The 26,089-nt window shown below is 46.7% G+C and overlaps 1 protein-coding gene across 2 annotated transcripts in view; it reads left to right on the top strand.

The window, feature by feature from the left end:
• alpl (alkaline phosphatase, biomineralization associated) overlaps window positions 1–26,089 on the top strand; it is a 119,641-nt gene that overhangs the window by 16,959 nt on the left and 76,593 nt on the right. The window contains exon 1 of one of the 2 annotated variants that reach the window (XM_070860112.1): window positions 10,245–10,309. The exons of the other annotated variant lie outside the window; for it this stretch is intronic. Coding sequence (XP_070716213.1) covers window positions 10,283–10,309 — 27 coding nt within the window. The 5' untranslated portion in view covers window positions 10,245–10,282. Of the gene's footprint in view, window positions 1–10,244; window positions 10,310–26,089 lie in introns of those variants that run through there. 2 annotated transcript variants of the gene reach the window in all.

Here is a 26,089-nt window from a genome sequence, read left to right as displayed (position 1 = left end):
ATCTGCCAGAGTTTCACTTAATCTATCAATGTCTCTTTGTAATTTTATGCTCGCGTCGACACTACTAACTATACCTTCAATCTTTGTGTCATCGGCAAATGTGGATATATGGCTCTCGATTGTGCTATCTAAGTCTTTAATAAATATAGTGAATAGTTGTGTTCCTAGCACAGATCCTGGTGGGAGACCACTAGTCGCTTCCTTCTAATTCCGGAGTCCGGACGTCAGTGCAGACGTATCCATGGTTACGAATGAGGCTGACAGACTTTATCAGCTAATATGTAAATCAGTGTTACTCAGCCAGCTCACAGTGCATCATTCTGAGTGGGTTTCACCAAACAGTTGTCACAATGCATTTGCAAACAGATGTGTTTTGTTCCTTTTTAAATCCACACTATTATAATTGATGCCCCTTATGAGTTAAATGCCATACACATTTCTAAGAGACAGCGATTGATGGAATTATGTAAATATTTAAAAGAGCACCTACACCTTTTGTTCTGTAAAATTGGCATTCAAGTTTCACAGCCTGTCAAGCATCTCTTGTGTACGATATCAGGGTCCCAAGGGTATGGTCCACAGGAACAATGGGAATCCTTAAACTTGGTTAACGATGTAAGGTATTTCTGCCCTTTGCTCCTCTTTGGGAAAGGTATTAATGCAATAGTACCCATGTTATTGATGCAATGTAATCATCATCATAGGCGGTCACTCATATTGAGGATGACTTGCTTCCACGCCAAAAAGGGTTGAGCTCGCAGGTGTTTCAATGAAGGACCTAATATTCCAGGTCCCGAACTACATCCTGAAGGGTGGAAGATGCCTATGTGTGGATTTTTTTAATATGTGGCCGTTGCACACCAGCCACCACACGGGCTTGACAGAGCTAGGTCTTGGTCCAGTGGTAAGGGTTGACCAAGACGACTGGAGACCAGCTCTGCTGCACAGACCTAGTGCACATATATCGCAGTGTGGGCTGGTCCGTGCTGCCCCTGGGCCCTTGGCCTCTCCTGGGCCCCAAACTCACGCCTCTCCTGGACCCCGATCACATCGCTCTGCAATGTAATATTGAGGGTTTCGCTCCATAGTAACTATGGGGGAAATTTTAATCTAAAAACAACAGGTGGGTTGGGGGCACAGGGGTTGTTAAATTGTTAAAAATGGGATACCTGACCTGAACTTGCCTCCAACCCTCCCATTTCTGGTTTTAATGGAGGCGGGACAGAAAGCTGGAGGGGTGGGGGGGTCGGGTGGCCAACCCACTCACAGGAGGCGGGGCGTCTATTTAAATATTATAATGAGGTTGGAAGCCTCTTTTTTAACCTCCATTTTGTTTGTAACTGCATGTAGACGGTTTTTACATAATTGGTAAAACCCAGCAGTTACAGCAAGGTGGCAACCGCTGGATCCAGGAGGTCACGGCCGTTATACAGGTACCTACCTCCTTCATCCAGGGTCCCCGCCTAATCTGTGGTCACCTGGTTTAATGAAGCCAGATTTTAATAAATGACTTTTTTTTGTGGCATTTTAGAAGTAATCCTTTGCTGAGAAACTGTGGATATTACAACTTATTTTTAAACTTCACAAACATATTTTGGATTTATATTTACATTTTAGAAAATATGAAAGGATACATTCAGGGATGTATATTGGTATACTTCAGTCACCAAAAATAAAGACTCAAATCTTTTAAATAATACAACATTTTATTTCTACTCAACATCTGCACAATTATAAAAAAGTCCTGTCTAGAAACTAGCTTTTTATTATTTAGAAACTGCAGTGTACAAGAGCAAAGCAGCAATACTAACAAAATGAAATAGTTACACATATTCCTTGGTGACATCTTCCGGTTTGCCTATGAACTTCTCTCTCAGCTTTTTCCACATACATTTCTTCATTTCTTCCATCTGCTTCATGTTATCTGTTGCAAGAACCATTCGGTATTCTTCTACCGTTACACCAGTAAAACTCGTGTTTCTCAGACGAGGGTATTTGTTTTTGTAATGAGCAGAATGGATTTACCGGGGATGATTCCCCAGACGAGATCGAGATTGGCAATTTGCAGCAGCAGTAGAATCTTCATTGTACTTCCAGTACAACGAATTCTGCCTTCAATGATCCAATTCCCAGCGAGATTTGTGTCACACTCCAACATTACCTATTGAGTTTTGCATCACTCAAGAGATCTAGATTCACACATTCACTTAATTAACAAGCCATGTGGATACATTCCTAAACAAATACTGCATCAAATTTTCAGATGTCAAACCAGCCGGGGCAATGGAATCAGAGGAAGCAGATTATAAATTACAGGATGAGCTAAACAAAATGTGGGTGGACAAAATAAGGGGTCGCCCATTTAAAACAGAAATGAGGAGGAATTTGTTCTCCCAGAGGGTCGTGAATCTTTGGAATTTTCTGCCCCAGAGAGCTGTGGAGGCTGGGTCATTGAATGTATTCAAAGTGGAGAGAGGCAGATTTTTGAATGATAGGGGAGTCAAGCGTTATGGGGAGCGAGCAGGGAAGTGGAGTTGAGGCCAGGATCAGATCAGCCCGACAACACCCACCACCCAGGCTTGCATCTGAAGAACTTGGGAACGCAAGCTACAAGCTGTATCCCAGCCCGAGTCATCACCCGCAGGGGCGATCGGGTAAGGTGAAGAGTGGTGGGCGGAGGGAATATTTGCCACGTCGAAGAAAAAACATCTGAGTATTTTTCTTTTAAAACAAAGGTACAATACTTTAATGTTATAATTTATTAACTTGTAGAAAATGATAAATCATCACAATTAATTTATGTCAAGTTAACTCACCCTATATATTATGGATAGATACATGCAAAAAAGATTAAAATGGAAAAGAAACAGCTCATTAAACTGATGTGATCATGGAGGGAGCTAACAGCTTTAAAACTGCATGACCCCACAATCATATTTATAACTTCTCACAGGCAGCAAGCTCCAGCTGAAACAACCATTTGTTTTTTTGGAATATTAATTCTATGGTCCTTCACCAGTGCTTCTTATTTCACCTATGGTACTATAAAAGCTCACGTGTAGCGTGCACTGATGTGTAGGTCCCATTGATATTATTCAGTCAACCCGTTTAAGTTGACTTATTTTGTGAATTGTGCCTCCTGTGTTTATAGCCCGTAAAATATAAGAACATAAGAAATAAGAGCAGGAGTAGGCCACTGGCCCCTCGAGCCTGCACCAACATTCGATAAGATCATGGCTGATCTGATCATGGACTCAGCTCCACTTCCCTGCCCGCTCCCCATAACGCTTGACTCCTTTATCGTTGAAAAATCTGTCTATCTCCACCTTAAATATATTCAATGACCCAGCCTCCACAGCTCTCTGGGGTAGAGAACTCCATAGATTCATGACCCTCTGAGAGAAGAAATTCCTCCTCGTCTCCGGTTTAGATGGGCGGCCCCTCACGTGCATTTTGGAACTAAAGAAAAATCAGGTGCTTCCGAATAAAGTTAGATTTTCACACAAGTACCAATGCCCAAAATTCTTCTTTTAAAGATGAATAGTGGTGTTCCATCTATGATTAACCCAAGACATTGCTCACTTCAAAGTGGCATGCTACCGTGAATTTGTTGCGGGGTTGTCAGTTATGGAGATAAAATCCATTCTTCATCAAAAGATGTGCCATGTTTTTCCGAAGCTTTAAAATTTCAATAATTAAAAACAAAACCCCGGATCCAGCGCTTGGTTCATTTCTTTCCTGAGTGTAAGGGAGCAACATTTTCTATTAAGTATACAGATGAGTTAATGAAGGAAAGGCAATGCTTATTTAGTGCTTGGCCTGCCCCTTTAATACACAGATGCTCAGGGTGGCCTTCCCCTTTAACAACTGAGAAAGACCCGCCTTTCAAGTTTCCTGGCAGCACAGTGAAGGAAGTTGTGCCAGTTTGGGACTAGATTGCAGTTCAACATCAAGATAAATTTATGTACCTCCAACGTTAATCTTAGTCGAAGAAGAGTGCCAGTTTAAATCTGCTGTGTCCTATTCTGTCCATTCGGGAGTCAATTATATCTGTACTGGGATAATACCTCTCTATACGGCATCTGATTCCCCTGCAGTCTCGGGAGTTGCCACTGGTTTGGATGCTGCCACTGTATTTTATATTGGGTTAATTTTCTAAAGGAGGAAGGGGCACTTCTGAATTGAAAGCCTAAATTTCATTTGTCTGTTCATCCTTAATGTATAGCCAAGGGACTGACCTAGATCAGTTTGCAAGGGAGAGGTGGCTGGCTGGATACAGATGAATGTGCGATACAGGGGCCTGATTGATAAGCGGCATCAAACTGAACAGTGAATTTTGGGGGATTTTAAATTGCACAAATACAAGTGATTGAGTCGTATCAATGGGGCCCTTTCAGAAAAACATCAATCAGTAAGTTAAAGGAGTTGCGATTACCATTTACATCGTGTCTGTTCCAGCTCACTTTGATCAGTTTGTCTAAGCAATGTCTCAAAGGACCCATCTGTGAAAGTGATGAATTAGGGAGGCAATTATAAAGCCTGGGATTATTCAACACAGGCTATGCATGTTAATTCGACTGCCTTGTGTGCTTGGCTCGGTAACCCTTTCAAGTATCTCAATGACGTCATTAATACTCACTATTGTAAAAGAGGCGGCAAAAATCAATTGCTTGTGGACCAATGAAATAAAAAGGACAATCAGAATCCTTTGTCACTGAGTATTAAAGGGGCCTGATGCCACGACCCTCTAGCAATTTGTATTGGTCCATTAAACGGAACTTTAAACTTGATGCCATGTTTGGAGCTTGTCACAAAGGCTGTGGGGCCAGCTCAGCTGGGAGATAGTCAAGATAACTCAACCTTGTGATAATTCCTCACTGACAATCTCAAAGGAGCCAGCGCTGTTCACAACAGTACTGAACTTGACAAGCATTGAGATTCTAATTTCTGTAGCGAACGGCGGCATCACCGAGCACGCAGATGGCTCATTGTGTTAGCAGATCTGACCTTTCAACTTTTGAAGAGCCAGGTTCAAATTCAACCTAGAGAAAGGCAGACGGAGACCGGGGGCGGGGGGGAAAGTGGGAGGTGCGCGTGCTAGCGCAAAGGACACAGAATATGTCGCAGTTGTTAGTCTCGCTGTGGAGCTACAATGTAAAATTGGTCTCGGGAAGGAATTGAATTTAAATTGGGCCGTCTTGACATCAAGGTAACTTAGGTTACATCTTTAATTAGCTTAAGCTTTGCTTCACAAAATTAAATAAAAAAAGACAAAGTGGTGGAACTACGCAGCAAGAAAAGATGGGTTAATATTTCTGGTGTAGATCCTTTGTTATAATTGATGAACGAGTCTAAACTTAGCCAATTTCTTCCTGGATGTGGCTGGATCTGCTGACTAGTTCCATCAGTTTTATTTCAGATTCCCAGAAGTTGTAGAGGTTTTTTTTTGAAACCTAATCTGACACTATCTGGTGAACAAACCCCAAACCAATCCAGTGTGGTATCAGATAAATGCCCCAATTTCTGCATTGTTTCTTGGCCATTTGAAAAGTACATCATTTCACCCATGGGCGGTGGTCAGCCAGGGAGGTTGTTGCAAACGGCTCCAGAGCCCGACTGTATTCCCCAGCCCTGCTGCAATACTATCTGTCTGCTGACCGAGGAGAGAGCATAGAATTGGGATTGGTTCTAGTAGCCCTATGGACAGTCAGTCAGTGAAATCTGGTGCCAATCCACAATAATAGAAAGACTTGCATTTATATAGCACCTTTCACAACCACCGGGCATCTCAAAGCACTTTACAGCCAATGAAGTACTTTTGGGGTGTAGTCACCGTTGTAGTGTAGGAAACGCAGCAGCCAACTTGCGCAGAGCAAACTCCCACAAACAGCAATGTGATAATGACCAGATAATCTGTTTTTGTTATGTTGATTGAGGGATAAATATCGGCCAGGACACCGGGGATAACTCCCCTGCTCTTCTTTGAAATAGTGCCCTGGGATCTTTTACATCCACCTCGGCTTAACGTCTCATCCGAAAGACAGCACCTCCCACAATGTGGCACTCCCTCAACATTGCACTGGAGTGTCAGCCTAGATTTATGTGCTCAAGTCCCTCGAGTGTGACTTGAATCCACAACCTTCTGAGGCGAGAGTGCTACCCACTGAGCCACAGCTGACACTAGCTAGCAGGTTACCTGTTGCAAATCCACCCTTGATAAATCAACTCAGATGACGGTCTAAAGGATGCTCTTCACTGAATCCGTTTGATTTCTACCATCCCGACAAGCCTTCCATTGTAGTATCTACTGATTTCTTCAAAAGCCGAGTGTCTTACCCTTCATCACGCTTCCTAGCAACTCATTCCAGCTATTGATCAAAGTGCTTTCTGACTTCTAGCTGAAAATTGCCATTCCCAAGCTTCTCACATGGAGTCATCAATTGGACCAACATTTTGTGGCCTTGTTAATGAGAACTGGATCTCCAATAGATAAAATACTTGGGCTTTTATTTATTTTTTAATGACTACTATAATTGCCTGGGTTTGAAACTTGAACCACTCTCCAGATTCACTAAAATTCCTCTGTAACTGACGGAAAAAGGAGCTTTTGCTTAATCGAAAAATCCTCGCGAAAGATCAACAGCTCCAGCAGTGATGGCCAGAAGTGAGACATTTCAGCACCCTTCATTCATTTCTGCAGCAGTGATAGATCTCTCGAACATGTTAATGAATTCCAGACCCAACCTGACTGTTTGCATCCTCTTTTTGGTTTAAAATATAATTGCTGGCTCGTGCCATCACCAATCAGGAGGGAGCACGTGTCCCCTTTCTAAAGGAGCACAACCAATAAAACTCTAACTTAAACAAAATGTAAAAGGAAACTTAACAAATGTAATCAAAGTTCTATTTTTGGGGGGGTGGGGGCGATGGGTGACGTAGCACTCCAGTCACTATAGTGCCCGCTGATCGCAGAAGGCCTCCAGCGTGCCAGTGGGCACTGCATCAGTGTTTGCAATTGCTCCCAACGTCTTCAGTTCACCTGCTGTCTGAGCTCAGAAGCTTCGTGCAGAATTCCTCACAATCATATGTTCATACAAGATTTGACCTTCCGTCAGCTCATCATCATAGGCAGCCCTTCGGAATCAAGGAAGACTTGCTTCCACTCTAAAAATGAGTCCTTATGTGGCTGAACAGTCTAATACGAGAACCACAGTCCCTGTCACAGGTGGGACATAGTCGTTGAGGGAAAGGGTGGGTGGGACAGGTTTGCCGCATACTCTTTCCGCTGCCTGTGCTTGGTTTCTGCATGCTCTCAGCGACGAGACTCGAGGTGCTTAGCGTTAGCTACTGCCCAGCTGAAAAGTCCCAGCAAATGCCTTTCCTGCCCAGGATTGAGGGGAATTGATTTTGACGTCTCCATTTGAGCTAAAGTTCCTGGTTAAGCCTCTCCACATTTAGCTGGAGCAATACTGATTCATGTCAAACTAACCCAGCCCCTTGTGCTCTGCAGAAGCACAACATCCATTGGAAAACCACAAATAAACTCACCAGTTACATAGGAGGCCATTGATGCTACATAGGGAACGGAGGCCAAGGAACTCTCTGTCTGTCTGCGGGGAATTTTAGCACACAAGAATGGGTGGGTTTCTTTTGGGTCAAATGTTGATCATATAACATTCTGAAACCTGACCCCCACCCCACCTACTTCTGGGTTTTACGGAGCGGTGGGGGGGGGGGGGGGAAGGGGCGATAGGCCAATCTGCTCCCAGGTTGGCAATTTAAATATTCTAATAAGAACATAAGAAATAGGAGCAGGAGTGGGCCACCTGGCCTCTTGACCCTGCTGCGCCATTTAATAAGCTCATGGTTGATCTGATCATGGGCTCAGCTCCACTTCCCCGTCCGCTCCCCATTACCCTTCACTCCCTAATCGTTCAAAAATCTGTCTATCTCCGCCTTAAATATATTCAATGACCCAGCCTCCACAGCTCTCTAGGATAGGCTGCCTCTGCTTTAACCTGGTTTACAGGATTTACAGTGATTGGCTGGGTCTCCCAGGCCTCAGGGCCTGTCAGGGCCAAAAGACACACTTTGTGGAGTTAAAAGTCTGCAGCATGTGGGGAATTCCAGGATTCCCATTCGAAACTCTGCCGCTCCGCCTACGTAACCCATCCCTGTTAATATCCAGGTGCCTGTCTTTATCTCTCTGGGCCTTGTCTATTCTACAGGATGGTGATTGGCCTCCAGGAAGGAAGATAGGAAAAAGCACATGATGTCTTAGGGAAGATGTTACCAGGCAGGGCAGCTGATAAGGAATTAAATTATTTCCACAGCTGCAGGACCACGCAACTGAAATTTTCCTGACAAATGTAGTCAAACAAAATATCAAGCAGTAACAAGACCTTACATGAAAGCTATTGTGACAAAAGACTAAATATGTCATGAACAAAAAGGACTAGGATATGCAGCCCATCGACTTGAGGAGAGGGAAAATAAACCCATCTAAATGAATAATACAAAATATCGGTCAACGAGTTTGCACATCGGGAGGGATCAGGTTAAAAACACTGTGAGTGATGGGATACTCTGTAGAACTCAGGGATCTTTTTAAAATATGTTCAAAAGTTGGGAAAATTAAGCCTCATTTTGGCCTGGTTCAGTTGAGTTTGTTGCTCTCCATTTAAAAGCTCCGCCTCGTGATGTATTTGTTTCATGGGTTCTTTGCTTAAGAATTCATTGAGAGGAATAATATCACTTTAAATCAAGTACCCCCTTTTGATAAGGGCACTAGAACCCACAAATTTATAAATGAACAGGAACTTTGCCAAATTAAATTAAAATTTGGTTGCCGGGGGTGATGATGCACTCCAGTCCCTCTGGCGCCCACCTCTCGCGGAAGGCCGCGAGTGTACCGGTGGACACCGCATGCTCCATCTCCAGGGACACCCTGGCTCAGATGTAACTGCAGAAGAGAGGCAGGCAGTCGGGCTGAACGACCCCCTCAACCGCTCGCTGCCTGGACTGGATGATGGTCACTTTGGCCATGCCCAGGAGCAGTCCCAAGAGGAGGATTGGTGCACTCCAAACCTCCTGGTGTTTAAACAGGGGCATGGTATCAGCTCCGGATATTAAACCTTCAGCTGAACTGCATGTCAGCTCGGCTCAATCAATATGATTCTTGCCCCTGGTTGGGAAGTTGTGAGTTTGAGCAGCTTTACTGAGGGTTAAGTACAGGCTGATACCTCTGTGCAGCACTGAGGGAGCACTGCATCACTGTAGCTGGTGCTCTTTATGTGAGATGAGAGAGTGTTAAAAATCACCTGGCCTATTCAAAGAAGAGCAAGCAGTTTTTTCTGGTATCTTGGCCAACATTCCAATCAATGAATTCTTAAGCAAAGAACCCATGAAGCAAATACACCACAAGAGGCGGAGCTTTTAAATGAAGAGCAGCAAACTCAACTGAACCAGGCCAAAAGGTGGCTTTATTTTCCCAACAACTGCACGTATTTCAAAAAGGTCCCTGAATTCTAGAGTATCCCATCACTCACAGTGTTTTTAACCTGATCCCTCCCAATGTGCAAACTCGTTGATCGATATTTTGTATTATTCATTCAGATGGGTTTATTTTCCCTCTCCCCTAGTCGATACCCTAGTCCTTCCTGTTCACAACCTATTTAGTCTTTTGTCACAATAGCTTTCATGTAAGGTCTTGTTACTGCTTGATATTTTATTTGACTACATTTGTCAGGACAATTCCAGCTACGTGGTCCTGCAGCTGTGGAAATAATTTAATTCCATATCAGCTGCCCTGCCTGGTAACATCTCCCCTGAGACATCTTGTGCTTTTTCCTATCTTCCTTCCTGGAGGCCAGTGAAACCGTTGCTTCTCAAGGTCACCTGCAAGGCTGCCAAAGCTGCTGTTTATCTCCAGGGAGGCTATCCAGACCGTTCATTAGTCTTCCCGCAGCAGGACTTTGATTGCACGGGACATGTACAAAGTGCACTGATTCCCACAGCTGAACGTCCAGCACACCACCCAGGTTTCACGCTGTCTCCACATGTCTGCTGCAAATTGCAGAAGTTGTCAAGCAGGCTAGTGATAGAACATTTATTGGCAATTTGAAAAACAAAACACATTGTTTTGCCTCAGCGTGAATTGGCAGCAGAAGCTTCAAGAGAGGGCCAGACCCATTCATGCTTAAAACATTCACTCACGCTTGGTAACTAAATGATGTAAAAAAAAAAAAAGAGCACGTCGGAACGCAGACTACCTGCTGCCTCAATGGGTGACGAATCCTCCTCCAGCGATGTAAGCCGTGGTTAAGTCTTGGATGAATTTTGGTTTTCTACAGAGTTAAGAGTTGTGAGAAAATGGAAGCTTCTTTAATAATGGGGGTGGGAGATGGTACTGGGGGAAAGGAGAAATTGAGATCAAGAAAGTGAGACCTATTGGTTAGGCTTGCAAGAGTTTGGGGAGTAATGCTGCAATTGGAAGAAACCAGATTTTCTTTGTCCTATTTAAGCGAACAGTATATGCATGGATTCTACCTACTGCCTTCAGCTACATTGGCGGCACAGTCTAGAACTCCCTCCTTCAAATTCCTCTCTAAAACCTACCTCATTGACCATGCTTTTGGTCACCTCAAAGTATCTCCTTCTAGTGTCAGCTGTGGCTCAGTGGGTGGCACACTTGCCTCTGAGTCAGAAGGTTGTGGGTTTAAGTCCCACCTCAGGGACTTTGAGCACATAAATCTAAGCTGACACTCCAGTGCAGTGCTGGCGGTGCCATCTTTCAGATGAGACATCAAACCGAGGCCCCGTCTGCTCTCTCAAATTGATGTAAAAGATCCCATGACATAATTTCAAAGAAGAGCAGGGGAGTAATCCCCGGTTTTCTGGCCAATATTTATCCCTCAATCAACACAATAAAAACAGATGATCTGGTCATTGTCACATTGCTGCTTGTGGGAGCTTGCTGTGCGTAAATTGGCTGCTGTGTTTCCCACATTACAACAATGACTACACTCCAAAAGTACTTCATTGGCTGTAAAGCACTTTGAGACGTCTGGTGGTCGTGAAAGGTGCTATATAAATGCAAGTCTTTCTTTTTCTTTGGCTTGGGGCCCATTTATTTTGATTACACTTCTGTGATGCGCCTTGGGATGTTTTGCTATGTTAAAGGTGTTATATAAATGCAAGTTGCTGCTGTTGTCAGTAAACCGAGTAACACCCTTCCCTGCCTTGCTCTTTAAGTTTCTATTTAGTGGCTGTTCTCCTAACGGTTCCGTTTTTCTAATTAATTCGAGAGTACAGCACAGAAATTTGGCCCAACTGGTCTGAGCTGCCGTTTATGCTCCACATGAGTCTCCTCCCACGATAGTTCATCTAACCTTTCTGTATAGCCTTCTATTCCTTTCTCACATGTTTATCCAGCTACCCCTCTAATCAATCTATGCTATTTGCCTCAACTTCTCTTTGTCGTAGCACGTTTCACATTCTCACCACTCATTGGGTAAAGAATTTTCTCCTGAATTCCTTATTGGAATTATAAGTGACTATCCTATATTTTTATGACCTCTAATTTTGGACTTTCCACAAGTGGAAACATTTTCTCTGGGTCTACCCCACCAAACCCCTTCCACCCTTCAACCTTCTCTTTTTTTTTTCTATAGTAAAGAGCTTGGGTCTGATCAGCCTTTCTTGATAATAATTAATATATAATTAGATTCTTACACAGGTTCCATATGTCAGGCTTGCTTCTGGAGACGTTCAGATGTAATGATATTGTTTCGAGTATGGTTTTTAAAAATCATAATTTACTGGAACATTTTTCCTTAGGTCAATCTAGGGCAACATCCTTCTTATTAAAAGTAAAAATTGAAAACCATGCTGTACGGTGAATGAAATGGAAAAAGTTGTTAAAGGAGGTACTTACTAGTAATTACTTGGTATTCAAGGGATTGGAGTAATGTGGGAGAAGACTCGTGTGGAGCATAAACGACAGCACAGACCAGTTACATAAGAACAAAATGGCAGCACAGACCAGTTACATAAGAACATAAGAAATAGGAGCAGGAGTAGGCCATACGGCCCCTCGAGCCTGCTCCGCCATTCAATAAGATCATGGCTGATCCGATCATGGACTCAGCTCCACTTCCCTGCCTGCTCCCCATAACCCCTTTGTATTGTCGAACTAAATGTTAATATTTGGTGTACAACACATGTCTTGTCATTTAAATAGCTCTGTGAATTTTCAACTTGCTTAATGGTAAATTGCTCTCATTAACAAGGACCAGATTGAGATGGTGTAAACTACTTTTGTTTTGGAATGTCAGCTCATCAGAAGCAATAGATTTAACCCATTGGTACAGGCTGAATTTGAATCCAGGTCCCAGAAGTGAAAGGACAGCATTCTCACAGTGCTACTCTCATTACAGCAGCGACCACACCTCAATAAGTACTTCATTGGCTGTAAAGTGCTTTGGGACGTCTGGTGGTTGTGAAAGGCGCTATATAAATGCAAGTCTTTCTTTCTTTCAAACCCCTATTACACTTTCTGGCTTAAGAACGAACAGGGAATTAGCCGTCTCAGTCCTTTGCCTAACAAGGCTGTGTGACAATAGACAGATGTATCAGGTACCAGCTCTCCTGTCACTTTCAGTACTTTGCAATCTGATCAACTGTTTCTGTTGGTAATTTCAAAATTACACCGGGCCTTGTGCAGTCGACGGAGAAGAAAGAAGGTGTCTGCTCTGTTTTTCACTGGGTGTAACATCGAGTGAGGACTGACAAAAGGAGCAGAGCAAACAGCAGTCAAAGTGTTTTGTGAAAATGGCATTTATTTGGCATCACATTGTTTTGAGTCAGCCAAAAACGGATCCCCAGGCAAATTGCTTGTTGCGCTCGAGTTCAAATTCCAAGCAACACAAGTTTGAAAACTAGGCAGTGAGTAATAAGGGAGGTTAGGTGAACCTATTATACACAGGGTGATTGAGTTGCAGAATAAGTAACCAGTAAAGGGGACTGATGTCGACAACTTCACGAATCAGTTCGGTATGTTTCTGGAAAGTCCGAGGGATTTGGTGAGAAGATGGAACTGAGATCAAGCAGAACGTGTCAAACCTGTGCAGCCAAAGCTCTCGCCTCTGAGTCAGAAGGTCATGCGTTCGAGGCCTACTCCAGAGACTTACAATCGTGCAGCACAGGAGGAGGACATTTGGCCCTTCAAGTCTGCGCCGAGCACAACATCCAAGGCTGACACTCTGGTGCAGTGCTGAGGGAGAGCTGCACTGTCGGAGGTGCCACCTTTCGAAAGAGACGTTAAACCGAGGTCATGTCTGCTCTCTCAGATGGACGTAAAGAGCCCGTGGCACTATTTCAAAAGAAGAGCAGGGGAGTTCGCCCTTTTGTTCTGGCCAATATTTATCCCTCAAGCAACGTCGCTAAAATAAATGATCCGGTAATTATCACATTGCTGTTTGTGGGAGCTTGCTGTGCAGAGATTGGTATCCCGTTTTCTACATCACAACAGTGACGACCCTTCCAAAATTATAATGTAGGAACCTAAGTTCAAATTGGCTGTACGTTCTGAGGTCGTGGAACGGCGCTGTATAAATGCAAGTCTTGCCTTTTTTCACTGAACACTTATTATTATTGTGTAAATAGAAGTTAAGTGGCTTTAGCTAATCCCTCTGTATCATGTCTCAGTGAAACAGTCATGCCAAAATGATATGTTTTCATGACTCGCTACTTGGCTGAGCTGGAGTTAAACTTTGATCTGGTTTACCAAAACCTGTTCAGACCGTCTGCTCGAACAAGTTTGAAGCCGCTGGCACCCAACAGTTCAAAATAAAATGCAGGTGGCGCTGGCCTCGATTGGGCTGAGACGGTTTTGTAAATGGAAGTGTTCAGGCTGGACCACGCTGCTGACCTTGCTGTTGGAATCACCTAGCGGCCGTCAGCGGCCTGGCTTTGATTAAGAGCTGTGCAGTGGCACGCAATTAAAGATTGGGTAAACTTGCCAGGTCCTTAAAGGAAATGGTCGGTTGATAGCTTGGGCACTGCAATAATAATTGTACAGCAGGCAAAGTGATATTGAGGCATAACTGTGCCTTTAATCATCACCATGGAAACAGTCCAACATCACCCTGACCCTTTCCATGACCACCTGAGTGTGCACTTCATTCCTCTGAAGGAAAATGTAACCAAACATCTATTTTATTACCGAGGACTTAAAAACAGATTGTATTATAGGATATGTCGGGTTGATGTTATCAGGATTCGCCTGCAATTTTTACTCTGGCCTGAGCTGGTAAGCTTACCTGCCCAGTGAGGGCCAATCTTGCCAATGACAAGAAGAGGCCGAGAAAGGGCAAGATGTTTTTTTGTACTTTTGTGTAGGCCAGGAGGAATAGCAGTGCTCCTCTAGGCCCCATGGAGAAAGCTGAGGCACCCCCCCCCTTCCCTGGAACCCCCCACCCCACCCCTGCAAGATACCCCTGGAAACCAATTGCAAGCATGTGTGGGCAGGTGACTTTCGGCCCAGAAGATTTCCCACCGCTTCCTGGTGGGATTTAAATGAGGCCGGGGAGCTAAAATAGTCATTTCTGAAACAGCAGGTGAGTTTTACACTCGTCTCATTTCCTGCACTCCTGGAGTTAAAATTGGGGCCTGTAGATTGCCCCAGCTAGATACAGCCAGTAGGTTCTGTGCACTGGGGCATATTGGAGATAAACCAGTCCAATACACAACTTAAGGAAAGCGCTTGGCTGCTGTAATGTATTTGCTTCATGGGATCTTTGCTGAAGAATTCACAGCAACACATTGCTATTAAGAACTAGTTGGTTTATTAGCAAAGCTTTAACAATCACACTACACATTACCAGTTCATCCACCAGGCTCACAACCAACTGCCTCATCGTGGATCCCCCAAACCTAACTGGCTGGGGTTTTATTGAGTCTTGTGAACATCACGTGACTGGCTAAACCACTCCCAACTCAACAACTCTATGACTATTTTAGATAGAACATTAAATCAAGTACCCCCTTTTTGTAAGGGCACCAGAATCCACAAATTTCCAAATCAACTAGGAGCTTTGCCAAATTAAATTAAAATTCTGTTGCCGGGGGTGATGATGCACTCCAGTCCCTCTGGCGCCCACCTCTCACGGAAGGCCACAAGCGTACCGGTGGACACAATGTGCTCCATCTCCAAGGACACCCTGGCTCAGATATAACTGCAGAAGAGAGGCAGACAGTCAGGCTGAATGACCCCCTCGACCGCCCGCTGCCTGGACCAGTTAATGGCCACCTTGGCCATGGCCATGAGCAGTCCTATGAGGAGGCCTTCCGACCTGTCCGCTCCCCTCCGCACAGGGTGCCCAAAGATCAGGAGCGTGGGATTAAAATGCAACCAGAATTTGAGGAGCAGCCCCTTCAACTAATGGAACAGGGGTTGCAACCTCGCACATTCGATAAAAACATGGAACACGGACTCTTCCAGGCGGCAGAAATTGCAGGCGGCCTGGGAGCCCGTGAACCGACTTAAGAACTGATTGCATGGGACTGCTCCGTGCAACACCCTCCAGGCCAAGTTCCCAATAAATAAACGGAGGACTCCCGCGTAGAGAGCACTCCATTGGGGACCCCCGCCTCCTCTGGACGGCAAGATGGTGTGCCATGGCGTGTCCGGATGGCAGACGAGGATGGCAAGGTGGAGAGTGTGTAGGAGCAGCCCGTACAGGAAACCCCTCCGCGCAGAACTGAAAGGCATGGGGGGGGGGGATTTCCCCGAGGAGGCTCAAGTTGTGAGGGGCTGGCTGCCGAGGGAGGTTTTCCACATCTCCACAAACCTGTGAGCATACTCGCAGGTGCATACATTGCAGCTGCCAGTGACCCATTTCGCAATAGTCCAGTCCAAACACAGAGCCAGACAGTGTAGCTCTGCATGGATGCAACCAAGTGCCTCCCCAAAGGGGTGACACCACCACAACATTTGGGGTTGGGGTTGCTCCTATAAATTGATCTCACACTAAAATATGAAATCAAAATGGCGCGGTCAGGGTGGGAGGTAGATCCGCCCAAAAATTCCGTCACTGATGGCATCCAGCTAACATCTGTTGGTGTTTGGGGTCATCCCTCCGTGGCGACAGCTCGAGATGTGGGAATGGAGTGGGCTGGCTGGTTATGCCAAGGGCAAATTGCCAAGTGACCGGGCACCAGCCATAACTGCCAGGTGCCACGGTCTCGAAACGAGCTTCTCAATTACATTCCAGATGTTCAATTTGTGATGTCAAGGTGGCTCGGTGTGTTCAGAAAGTGTGCAGAAAATCCATAATAACTGCGTTGAAAATGGATGTGAATCAAAAATGTGACGCCATTTAATGTCTGGAGTTTGCCTTCGGTGGAAGTAGTGCCGTTAGCCGCGAGCTCGGAGGGTAGATGCCGTCATGGTGGGCACTGCCAAAGACCTCGGTGCCAGTGCCACCTCGAACGCTAATATAAACACCACTGGCTTGCAGTCAGCGTTGGGGGTGGCTGTGGGTTAAGTTGCTGGAGGGACAGGCACTTCGAGTGCACTGGCCTGCTCCACACAGACAGTGAAACAGGATCACTCCCACTGCGTCCTCCACTCATTCCCTAGACACCGACGGGAGGGAGGTAGTCGGGATCAGCAGCTGTTACACGAATGCAGATGATAACTGCTGGTATGAAGTAGAACTGGCTACTGTAGAAACTATCCACATTATAAACAGGGCAGGGGTCGGAGGGTCTAGTAAGGAGGAGGAACTGAGGGAAATCCTTATTAGTCGGGAAATTGTGTTGGGGAAATTGATGGGATTGAAGGCCGATAAATCCCCAGGGCCTGATGGACTGCATCCCAGAGTACTTAAGGAGGTGGCCTTGGAAATAGTGGATGCATTGACAGTCATTTTCCAACATTCCATTGACTCTGGATCAGTTCCTATGGAGTGGAGGGTAGCCAATGTAACCCCACTTTTTAAAAAAGGAGGGAGAGAGAAAACAGGGAATTATAGACCGGTCAGCCTGACATCGGTAGTGGGTAAAATGATGGAATCAATTATTAAGGATGTTATCGCAGTGCATTTGGAAAGAGGTAATATGATAGGTCCAAGTCAGCATGGATTTGTGAAAGGGAAATCATGCTTGACAAATCTTCTGGAATTTTTTGAGGATGTTTCCAGTAGAGTGGACAAGGGAGAACCAGTTGATGTGGTATATTTGGACTTTCAGAAGGCTTTCGACAAGGTCCCACACAAGAGATTAATGTGCAAAGTTAAAGCACATGGGATTGGGGGTAGTGTGCTGACATGGATTGAGAACTGGTTGTCAGACAGGAAGCAAAGAGTAGGAGTAAATGGGGACTTTTCAGAATGGCAGGCAGTGACTAGTGGGGTACCGCAAGGTTCTGTGCTGGGGCCCCAGCTGTTTACACTGTACATTAATGATTTAGACGAGGGGATTAAATGTTGTATCTCCAAATTTGCGGATGACACTAAGTTGGGTGGCAGTGTGAGCTGCAAGGAGGATTCTATGAGGCTGCAGAGCGACTTGGATAGGTTAGGTGAGTGGGATGTGAGGTTATCCACTTTTGTGGTAAAAACAGAGAGACAGACTATTATCTGAATGGTGACAGATTAGGAAAAGGGGAGGTGCAAAGAGACCTGGGTGTCATGGTTCATCAGTCATTGAAGGTTGGCATGCAGGTACAGCAGGCGGTTAAGAAAGCAAATGGCATGTTGGCCTTCATAGCGAGGGGATTTGAGTACAAGGGCAGGGAGGTGTTGCTACAATTGTACAGGGCCTTGGTGAGGCCACACCTGGAGTATTGTGTACAGTTTTGGTCTCCTAACCTGAGGAAGGACATTCTTGCTATTGAGGGAGTGCAGCGAAGGTTCACCAGACTGATTCCCGGGATGGCGGGACTGACCTATCAAGAAAGACTGGATCAACTGGGCTTGTATTCACTGGAGTTCAGAAGAATGAGAGGGGACCTCATAGAAACGTTTAAAATTCTGACTGGTTTAGACAGGTTAGATGCAGGAAGAATGTTCCCAATGTTGGGGAAATCCAGAACCAGGGGACACAGTCTAAGGATAAGGGGGAAGCCATTTAGGACCGAGATGAGGAGGAATTTCTTCACCCAGAGAGTGGTGAACCTGTGGAATTCTCTACCACAGAAAGTTGTTGAGGCCAATTCACTAAATATATTCAAAAAGGAGTTAGATGAAGTCCTTACTACTAGGGGAATCAAGGGGTATGGTGAGAAAGCAGGAATGGGGTACTGAAGTTGCATGTTCAGCCATGAACTCATTGAATGGCGGTGCAGGCTAGAAGGGCCGAATGGCCTACTCCTGCACCTATTTTCTATGTTTCTCTATGTTTCTAAAAGAAAGCAAGGCTTTCACGACCTTTCAAAGCCCTTTGCAGCCAAAGGAGTGCTCATGAAATGTGGTCAAATGTTTAAATGTAGGGAAACACGGCAATCAATTTGCACACAGCAAGATCCCACAAACATCATCATCATAGGCAGTCCCTCGAAGTCGAGGAAGACTTGCTTCCACTCTAAAAGTGAGTTCTCCGGTGACTATACAGTCCTGTTATTCACATCCTACTGAATCGTGTTCATTCTGTTCTGTTTCTGCTTCTGCTGATGTAAATAACCCTTCAACTAGCCTGGAGTTTAGTATTTTGATATTTCAAATAACAGTGTTGATATTTGATGTCTCCAAGATAAGAGGAGACTAATTGATGTCCTGTTTCTGACTGCACCATTTGGAGCGGTGAGAGATTGGGGCCCAGGATAGGCAAGGGTTTCGGGCCCAGGAGAGGCGAGGGCCCAGGGGCAGCACAGGCCAGCCCACACTGCGATCTATGGATAGTAGGAGCATGTGTGCGCACTAGGTCCGTGCAGCAGAGCTTGGTCTCCAGTCGTCTTGGTTAACCCTTGCCACTGGATCAAGACCTAGCTCTGTCAAGCCCGTGTGGTGGCTGGTGTGCAACGGCCACCCCACGTTAAAAGAATCCACGTACAGGCATCTTCCGCCCTTCAACATGTAGTTCGGGACCTAGAATGTCAGGTCCCTCATTGAAACATCTGTGAACTCATCCCTTTTTGGTGTGGAAGCAGGCCATCCTCGATATGAGGGACTGCCTAATACTATACTATACTATACTATAGTCCAATATGGGAATTACAGTCTCTGTCACAGGTGGGACAGACAGTCAATGGAGGAAAGGGTGGGTGGGACTGGTTTGTCATACGCTCCTTCCGCTGCCTGCGCTTGGTTTCTGCACGCTCTCGGCGATGAGACGCGAGGTGCTCAGCGCCCTCCCGGATGCACTTCCTCCACTTTGGGCAGTCTTTGGCCAGGGACTCCCAGGTGTCGGTGGGGATGTTGCATTTTATCAAGGAGGCTTTGAGGGTGTCCTCGAAACGTTTCCTCTGCCCACCTGGGGGCTCGCTCGCTTGCCGTGTAGGAGTTCCGAGTAGAGTGCTTGCTTTGGGAGTCTTGTGTCGGGCACGCCTGACACATGTGGCCTGCCCAGCAGAGCTGGTCGAGTGTGCTCAATGCTTCGATGCTGACCCCCAAACAACACTGTTGTGCCAGATCACCAGGGAGAACTCCCCGGCTCTTCTTCAAAATAGTGCCATGGGATCATTTACATCCAGCTGAGAGAGCAGACGTCTCACCCGATTAACGGCAGTGCGACTCTCCCCCAGTTCTGCATGGGAGTGTCGGCTTTGATTATGTGCCCAACCTCTTGAACCTACCACCTTCTGTCTTGGAGGTGAGGGTGCTACCCACTGAGTCATGGCGGATGCCTATAGCAGTTCCGACAGCACCAGGAGCTGGGATCAGAAAAGCTTCTGGAAATAACAGTCCATTGCGGAACTGTTTCTAATGTGGGCTAGTTCCACTGGTTCATTCGCGAAGCAGATTTGAAAAAGATGAGCTACCTGCGATTTGTAAATGTAACATCCCAGTAACTGCAGCTGTGTATTTGCAGCTTTCTGATTCGCCCACGCACCTTCCCACCATGCAGCTCTCCAGCTACCTTGGTCAGCATTTATCCCGCCGCCTAAATTGCTGCTTATTTGTCTCACTGGGAACTTGCTCTGTGCAAATTGCTTGCTGATTCCCTACATTATAACTGACTTCATTTCAAAAGTACTTCAATGGCTGTAAAGCGCTTTGGGATGTTCTGAGGCGCTATATAAATGTAAGTTTTGCTCTCTTTCTTTGTCAAAAACTGTGTGATTGCTGTTAGAGGTAAGTGTGTAAGACGGAAAATTGATTGTTTTGTTGTTGATAAAAGCAGCTCTTATAATGCAGGCCTGATATTGTAGGCCTCCCCGAAACCTGGCTACAAAGCAGTGCTGGTATTTTGCACCCAGGCAGACTGGCTGCGACAGGTTAGCAACACTCACATACCTGGGACACTCACTGATAAGGAATAAATGAAAATCTTGATGGGCTTTGTGCCCAAGTATGTCTTCAAATACAGATGGTACATGGTTGTCTGTGAAGGTGTCTTCTCTGAAATATGAGTCAGTCAAAACAGGTTGGCACTTTAATTTTACACGTTTAAGACAACAAAAGAGTTACAGGCGCAGGTGGAACTGAACTTCAAACTCCGGGTGATAGTTCTCACAGAGCACAAATTCAAGTATTCCTTTGTTAAGGATTGGTGGTAATCCTTGGAAGATAAACAATGGTTAGGGTTCTTTTATCCTTTGCTGATGTCCATTCAACAAGGGAACTGAGGGATTTCATGACCAATGCACCAATTAAACTTCTCCGCACTGGAATTTGAGCAATTCCAAACAAAGCAACTTGAGCCGAGGCCATTGGTGCCATGAATAGGAGGGACATCGTTCGAGCCATGAGTTTAGGATACTTTTTAATGCTGAGGCGCGTCTCTATTTGGCTTTCTAGCGATGGTATCGCTGAAGTATGGTGTGACTAGAAATAAAGCAGCACTCCGAGTGTAGCAGGAGTGGGTTTGATGGCCCAAATGTTTACATTGTGTTGAATGTTGAGTGAAGAGGTGCCACCCTTTTTTGGGCTCCCATAGTCAGATATTGGCACACTGGCTTGAGGCATGTGACGTTATGGTCAAGCCAATGATTTGCAATTTTCATGGAAAAAGAGACGACTAACGAAATATAATCTCCCAAAACACTTATGTTGTAGCCTCAGTTTTACTAGACTGCCTATCTGTGATCAAGGTGAAGATGAGCCAGTAATGTCCCGATTTGAATATTGTGAAAACACATTGGGGCTGAAATTGTCCCTTCCCTTAAGTCCTGTTACCGCCGGAAATCATGCAATCGCCGCCATTTTGGAAATTCCGCTCCTGCAGTATCCCGGCGGTGACCCGCTCCCCGCTAACCGATCCGCTGCTGCCGATCCGTCCTAAGTGCACCATCAGAGCACGCACCGCCGATGTCCTCCCCCCGAAAATTCCACCAAAAGCTGCTTTTTTCTGCTGCTGCAGTGAGTCCTTCTAAAATGGTGGTGTGGCTCCCATTAAAGGGGAGGACGCACTGCCGCTGCCGCCATGTTTTTTTTGTCGGCCAACTGCCTCTTGGGTGCCAGGCCGAAACGCTCCCTGGGAGCCCAAAAAAGGGTGGCACCTCTTCACTCAACATTCAAAAGGGAGTTAGATGAAGTCCTTACTACTCGGGGGATCAAGGGTTATGGCGAGAAAGCAGGAAGGGGGTACTGAAGTTTCATGTTCAGCCATGAACTCATTGAATGGCGGTGCAGGCTAGAAGGGCTGAACGGCCTGCTCCTGCACCTATTTTCTATGTTTCTATGGTGGCCCAGTGTACCGAACTGAAACAACCACGCAGGCTCTCCCCTTTAAGTGAAGGCGAGAGCCGTGGTGATGCGGCACCGTGATGATGTCATCAGAGCTACGCTGATGACTGACAGCGGCGGCCACTCCGCCCGCCTCCAGCTTCCGCCCCTCTAGACTGCGAACTTCCGCTCACAGCCCCACATCCGTCCCCATTATGACCGACTTCCGATCCGCCCCCCCAAAAAAGCCAAAGAGCGGAATTTTGCTCAAGAGGCCACCACATCCACCGCGCCGGTAAAATCAACAGAAACCAGGTCGGTGCGTCCCGTTTCCAGCAGTAGGCAGTTTCGGCCCCTTTCCATCTAATTTGGCTCCTGCTGAAAACTCTGATCCATGACCCTTGTTCCATCTTCCTTCCCGTCTGAGCCAGTTTCCGGTATCCTATTTGACACTGAGCTAAGCTTCAAACCCCTCGTGCTGTCCATCGTAAAGATCCCTTACTTTCCCATCTGTAGCATTTGCCTGCCTCCTTCCTGACCCCTTCTTGACTGCCGCTGAAATCGTTGCCGACACTTTGTTATATCAGACTCAACCTCTGCAAATATTCTGGGCATTCTTGCAGCTCCTCTGTCCCATTGTCACTGGCTTCTGATGCTCCAACTTCACTTTAACTTGTCCAAAAAATCCACCACCCCCATCCCATCCTTCACAAAATCTCTCTTCGTCCCTTGCCCATGTCCCTTGCTTCACTGACCTCCGCTGGCTCCACCTTTCCCAGTGCACTGACTCCAAAATCCTTGTCCTTGTCTTCAATCCCATCCTGGCCTCACCCACCCGACATTTGCAACCTTTGTCAACCCTGCGCTGTGCTGAGACAGTTGGGTAAACCACAACATCCAGCTAGCAAATGGTTACATCCTCTCAGGAAACATCTCTGGCCAATGTAAACGGTCTGTTTTAAATGTGTGTGAAATATCCACAGTTGGTGATTGAACTCAGATAGGCTATTTATCCATATGCAGACACACAGGATAGAGACAGATCTCTCTGGCCAGTCATGAAAGGATTGAGGTCGTACAAGGTACAGGGCGATCCCTTTCGAGTCTGAAAGAGGGAGGGACACTCCATATATTGAGGTACAAATGTGGGTAGTTTGTAAATCTCGGGTCCAGCTGGACCTGGGACACCCCGTTTGTATGCAGCGGTAGCACGTGGATGCTTCATGTGAATTGCCTGTGAGTGAAGGACTCATTAGGGTCAATTTTAACTTGAGTTTGAGAATTGATGGTGAGTAGGGGGGTAGTAGGGGGGGCTGTGCGGTGTGGGGCCAAAGCGAACAGCAATCCCTCTTCACCCCCCACTCCCTACCGACCCCCCGGCATGTGAGGCCCAGAAGGTTTTAACTCTCGGGCCTGATTTGGATAACCTGAGAATGACGTCAATGTCTGTGGGCAAAGCGGGGGAGGGGGGGCGGGTGGGATGGTGGAGGTCAAGCAGCCACCAGGCACCCACAGAAACACACTCCCTGGGCCAGGTAAGTGAGGAAGATGGGGGGTGGGGGGGATTCGGAATGATTGTAGTTGGGGAGGAGGTGGGGGTGTGTAGAGGCCCAAGGTATCCTTGGCGGGTCCGAGATGTGGGGGGTGGGGGGGCGCACTCCTGTTCTTCCTAGCACACACGGATTCTATGTAAAACATAGCTTGGCCTCTCGTGGTCGCTCTGCGTACTCCCGCCATGGTGGAGAAGCCGGGGTCGGGCCCCTGCAGGTCCGTGGAACGTGGAAGTTCAAATCCTGTCGCGGCGCCAGTGACATCATCTGGCCACAACTTTACGACGGAAATCCGTCTGCCCCCCGCGAGAGTCTCGGACGTCTCCAAAGTTGGTGAAGGTAGAATGTCGGCGGGCGGGCGGGCACGGTGGGGCCTCGGAATGGTAAGTGACATGCATGTAACCACAATAACACCACTGTATACCTGTATACATTCAACCTAGATGCACACCTTGACCACAAGGGGTGAACTTGTGGGAGACACTCCTTACCTGATCACTCAGGTATAAAAAGGGAGGTCCCACGCAGGGTCACTGTCTTTGGAGTCCTGTGAATAAAGAGTTCAGGTCACAGAGTGACCTTGTCCCCGGAAGGTGCCTGTTGTGGTTTCATACTAGCGTAGGGACTTTACATTGGCGACGAGAAACGGAAATTTATGACCCACGAGAATGGCCACCGGTAGCACAGAGGAACGTTACTATGTTGGGGAAGACTGGGACAATTTTGTCGAGAGGCTTCAGCAAAGGTTCGTTACGAAAGAATGGCTGGGGGATGCAGCGGCCGACAATCGAAGGGCTCATCTCTTGACCAGTTGCGGACCAAAGACACGCGCTCATGAAGGACTTACTAGCACCTGAAAAGCTGGCGGACAAAACCTTTGAAGAACTTAGCAAATTGAGCAGGGAGCACCTCAAACCGGCGAGTAGCATACATATGGCCTGACACAAATTCTACACCCACCGACGTCGTGAAGGACAGAGCATACCGGACTTCGTAGCGGACCTCCGGCGTTTGGCCAGCCTCTGTAAGTTCACAGACGCCTGCAGGGGGGAGATGCTAAGGGACTTCTTTATCGAGGGCATCGGTCATGCGGGAATTTTCCGCAAATTAATTGAGACCAAGGATCTGACCTTGGAAGGGGCGGCGTTGATGGCTCAAACTTTCATGGTGGGGGAGGAAGAGACGAAAATAATATACGCACGCAATTCTGCCTCTAACGCGGCGATGGATCAGGGAGTCAACATCATTAATGTGACTCAGAGCCTCGCAGGCAGGCAGGGGCAGTGCGAAGCAATAGACCCCAGAGCAGGACTTCAACAGAGACAATGGCAGGCTGAACAGACATTCATGCCATCACAGTGGACAATGCGGCCCGGGATGGGGCCATTAACACCCACTAATAGGGTACTTAAGAGCAGTCAAAGGGACAGTCAGCACAGAATGCCTGGCCATAGTCCCTTTTTTCCCACAATGGAAACTTTAACTCATGCTGGAGGTGTGGGGGAAAACACTCAGCTAGATCTTGCAGATTTCAACAGTTTGTCTGCAGGAACTGCAATCTCAGTGGCTACTTAGCTCGAATGTGCAGGAAGCCTGCAACCAGACTAATATATGAGGCGGATGGACCAGAAGAGGGTTCTTTGAGGCAGGATGACCTTTGGGGCAAATCGATGGATGCCGAGGTGCAGCAGGTCCATGTGGTGAATATTCACAGTTCATACACCAAAACGCCACCAATGATGATGAGGGTTTTACTAAACGGTATCCCTGTACGCATGGAGCTGGACACTGGGGCCAGCCAGTCACTCATGGGCGTTCAGCAATTCGAGAAGCTATGGCCACTCAAAGCCAGTAGACCCAAATTAGCATGTGTTGACACACAATTACGGACTTGCACGAAAGAAATCATTCTGGTGCTAGGCAGTGCAATGTTGGCTGTCACACACAAAGGGTTAGTGAATCGTCTACCGCTTTGGATTGTCCCGGGCAATGGTCCCGCACTGTTGGGGAGGAGCTGGTTAGCCGAGATGAACTGGAAATGGGGGGATGTTCACACAATGTCATCTGTGGAGCGAAGTTCGTGCTCACAAGTCCTACAACAATTCGATTCACTATTCCAACCTGGCGTTGGGACTTTCAAAGGCACTAAAGTAGTGATACACATCACCCCGGACGCCAGACCAGTGCACCACAAAGCCAGAGCGATGCCGTATGTGATGCAGGAAAAGATCGAGAGCGAACTGGACCGGCTGTTGAGAGAGGGCATCATCTCGCCCGTTGAATTCAGCGACTGGGCAAGCCCCATCGTTGCCGTCCTAAAAGTGGATGGCTCTATCAGGATCTGTGGCGACTACAAGGCCACCATCAATCGGGTGTCCCTACAAGAACAATACCCGCTCCCGAGAGCAGAGGACCTTTCCGCCACGCTGGCAAGCTGTTCACCAAATTGGACCTCATTTCAGCCTATATGACCCAGGAACTGGCCGACGAATCTAAACTACTGACCACCATCACCACGCACAAGGGACTGTTCGTTTATAACAGGTGCCCGTTTGGCATTCAATCAGCGGCCGCGATTTTTCAACGAAACATGGAAAGCCTGCTTAATTCCATTCCTGGAACGATCGTATTCCAGGACGACATCCTCATCACAAGTTGAGGCACCGAGGAACACCTCCACAACCTGGAGGAGGTGCTACGCCGACTGGATCA

Source organism: Pristiophorus japonicus, chromosome 18, assembly GCF_044704955.1.
Source record: "Pristiophorus japonicus isolate sPriJap1 chromosome 18, sPriJap1.hap1, whole genome shotgun sequence".
Lineage (NCBI taxonomy): Eukaryota > Metazoa > Chordata > Chondrichthyes > Pristiophoridae > Pristiophorus > Pristiophorus japonicus.
Note: the sequence above shows the minus strand (reverse complement) of the source record. Positions and strands in the feature narration are given on the sequence as shown.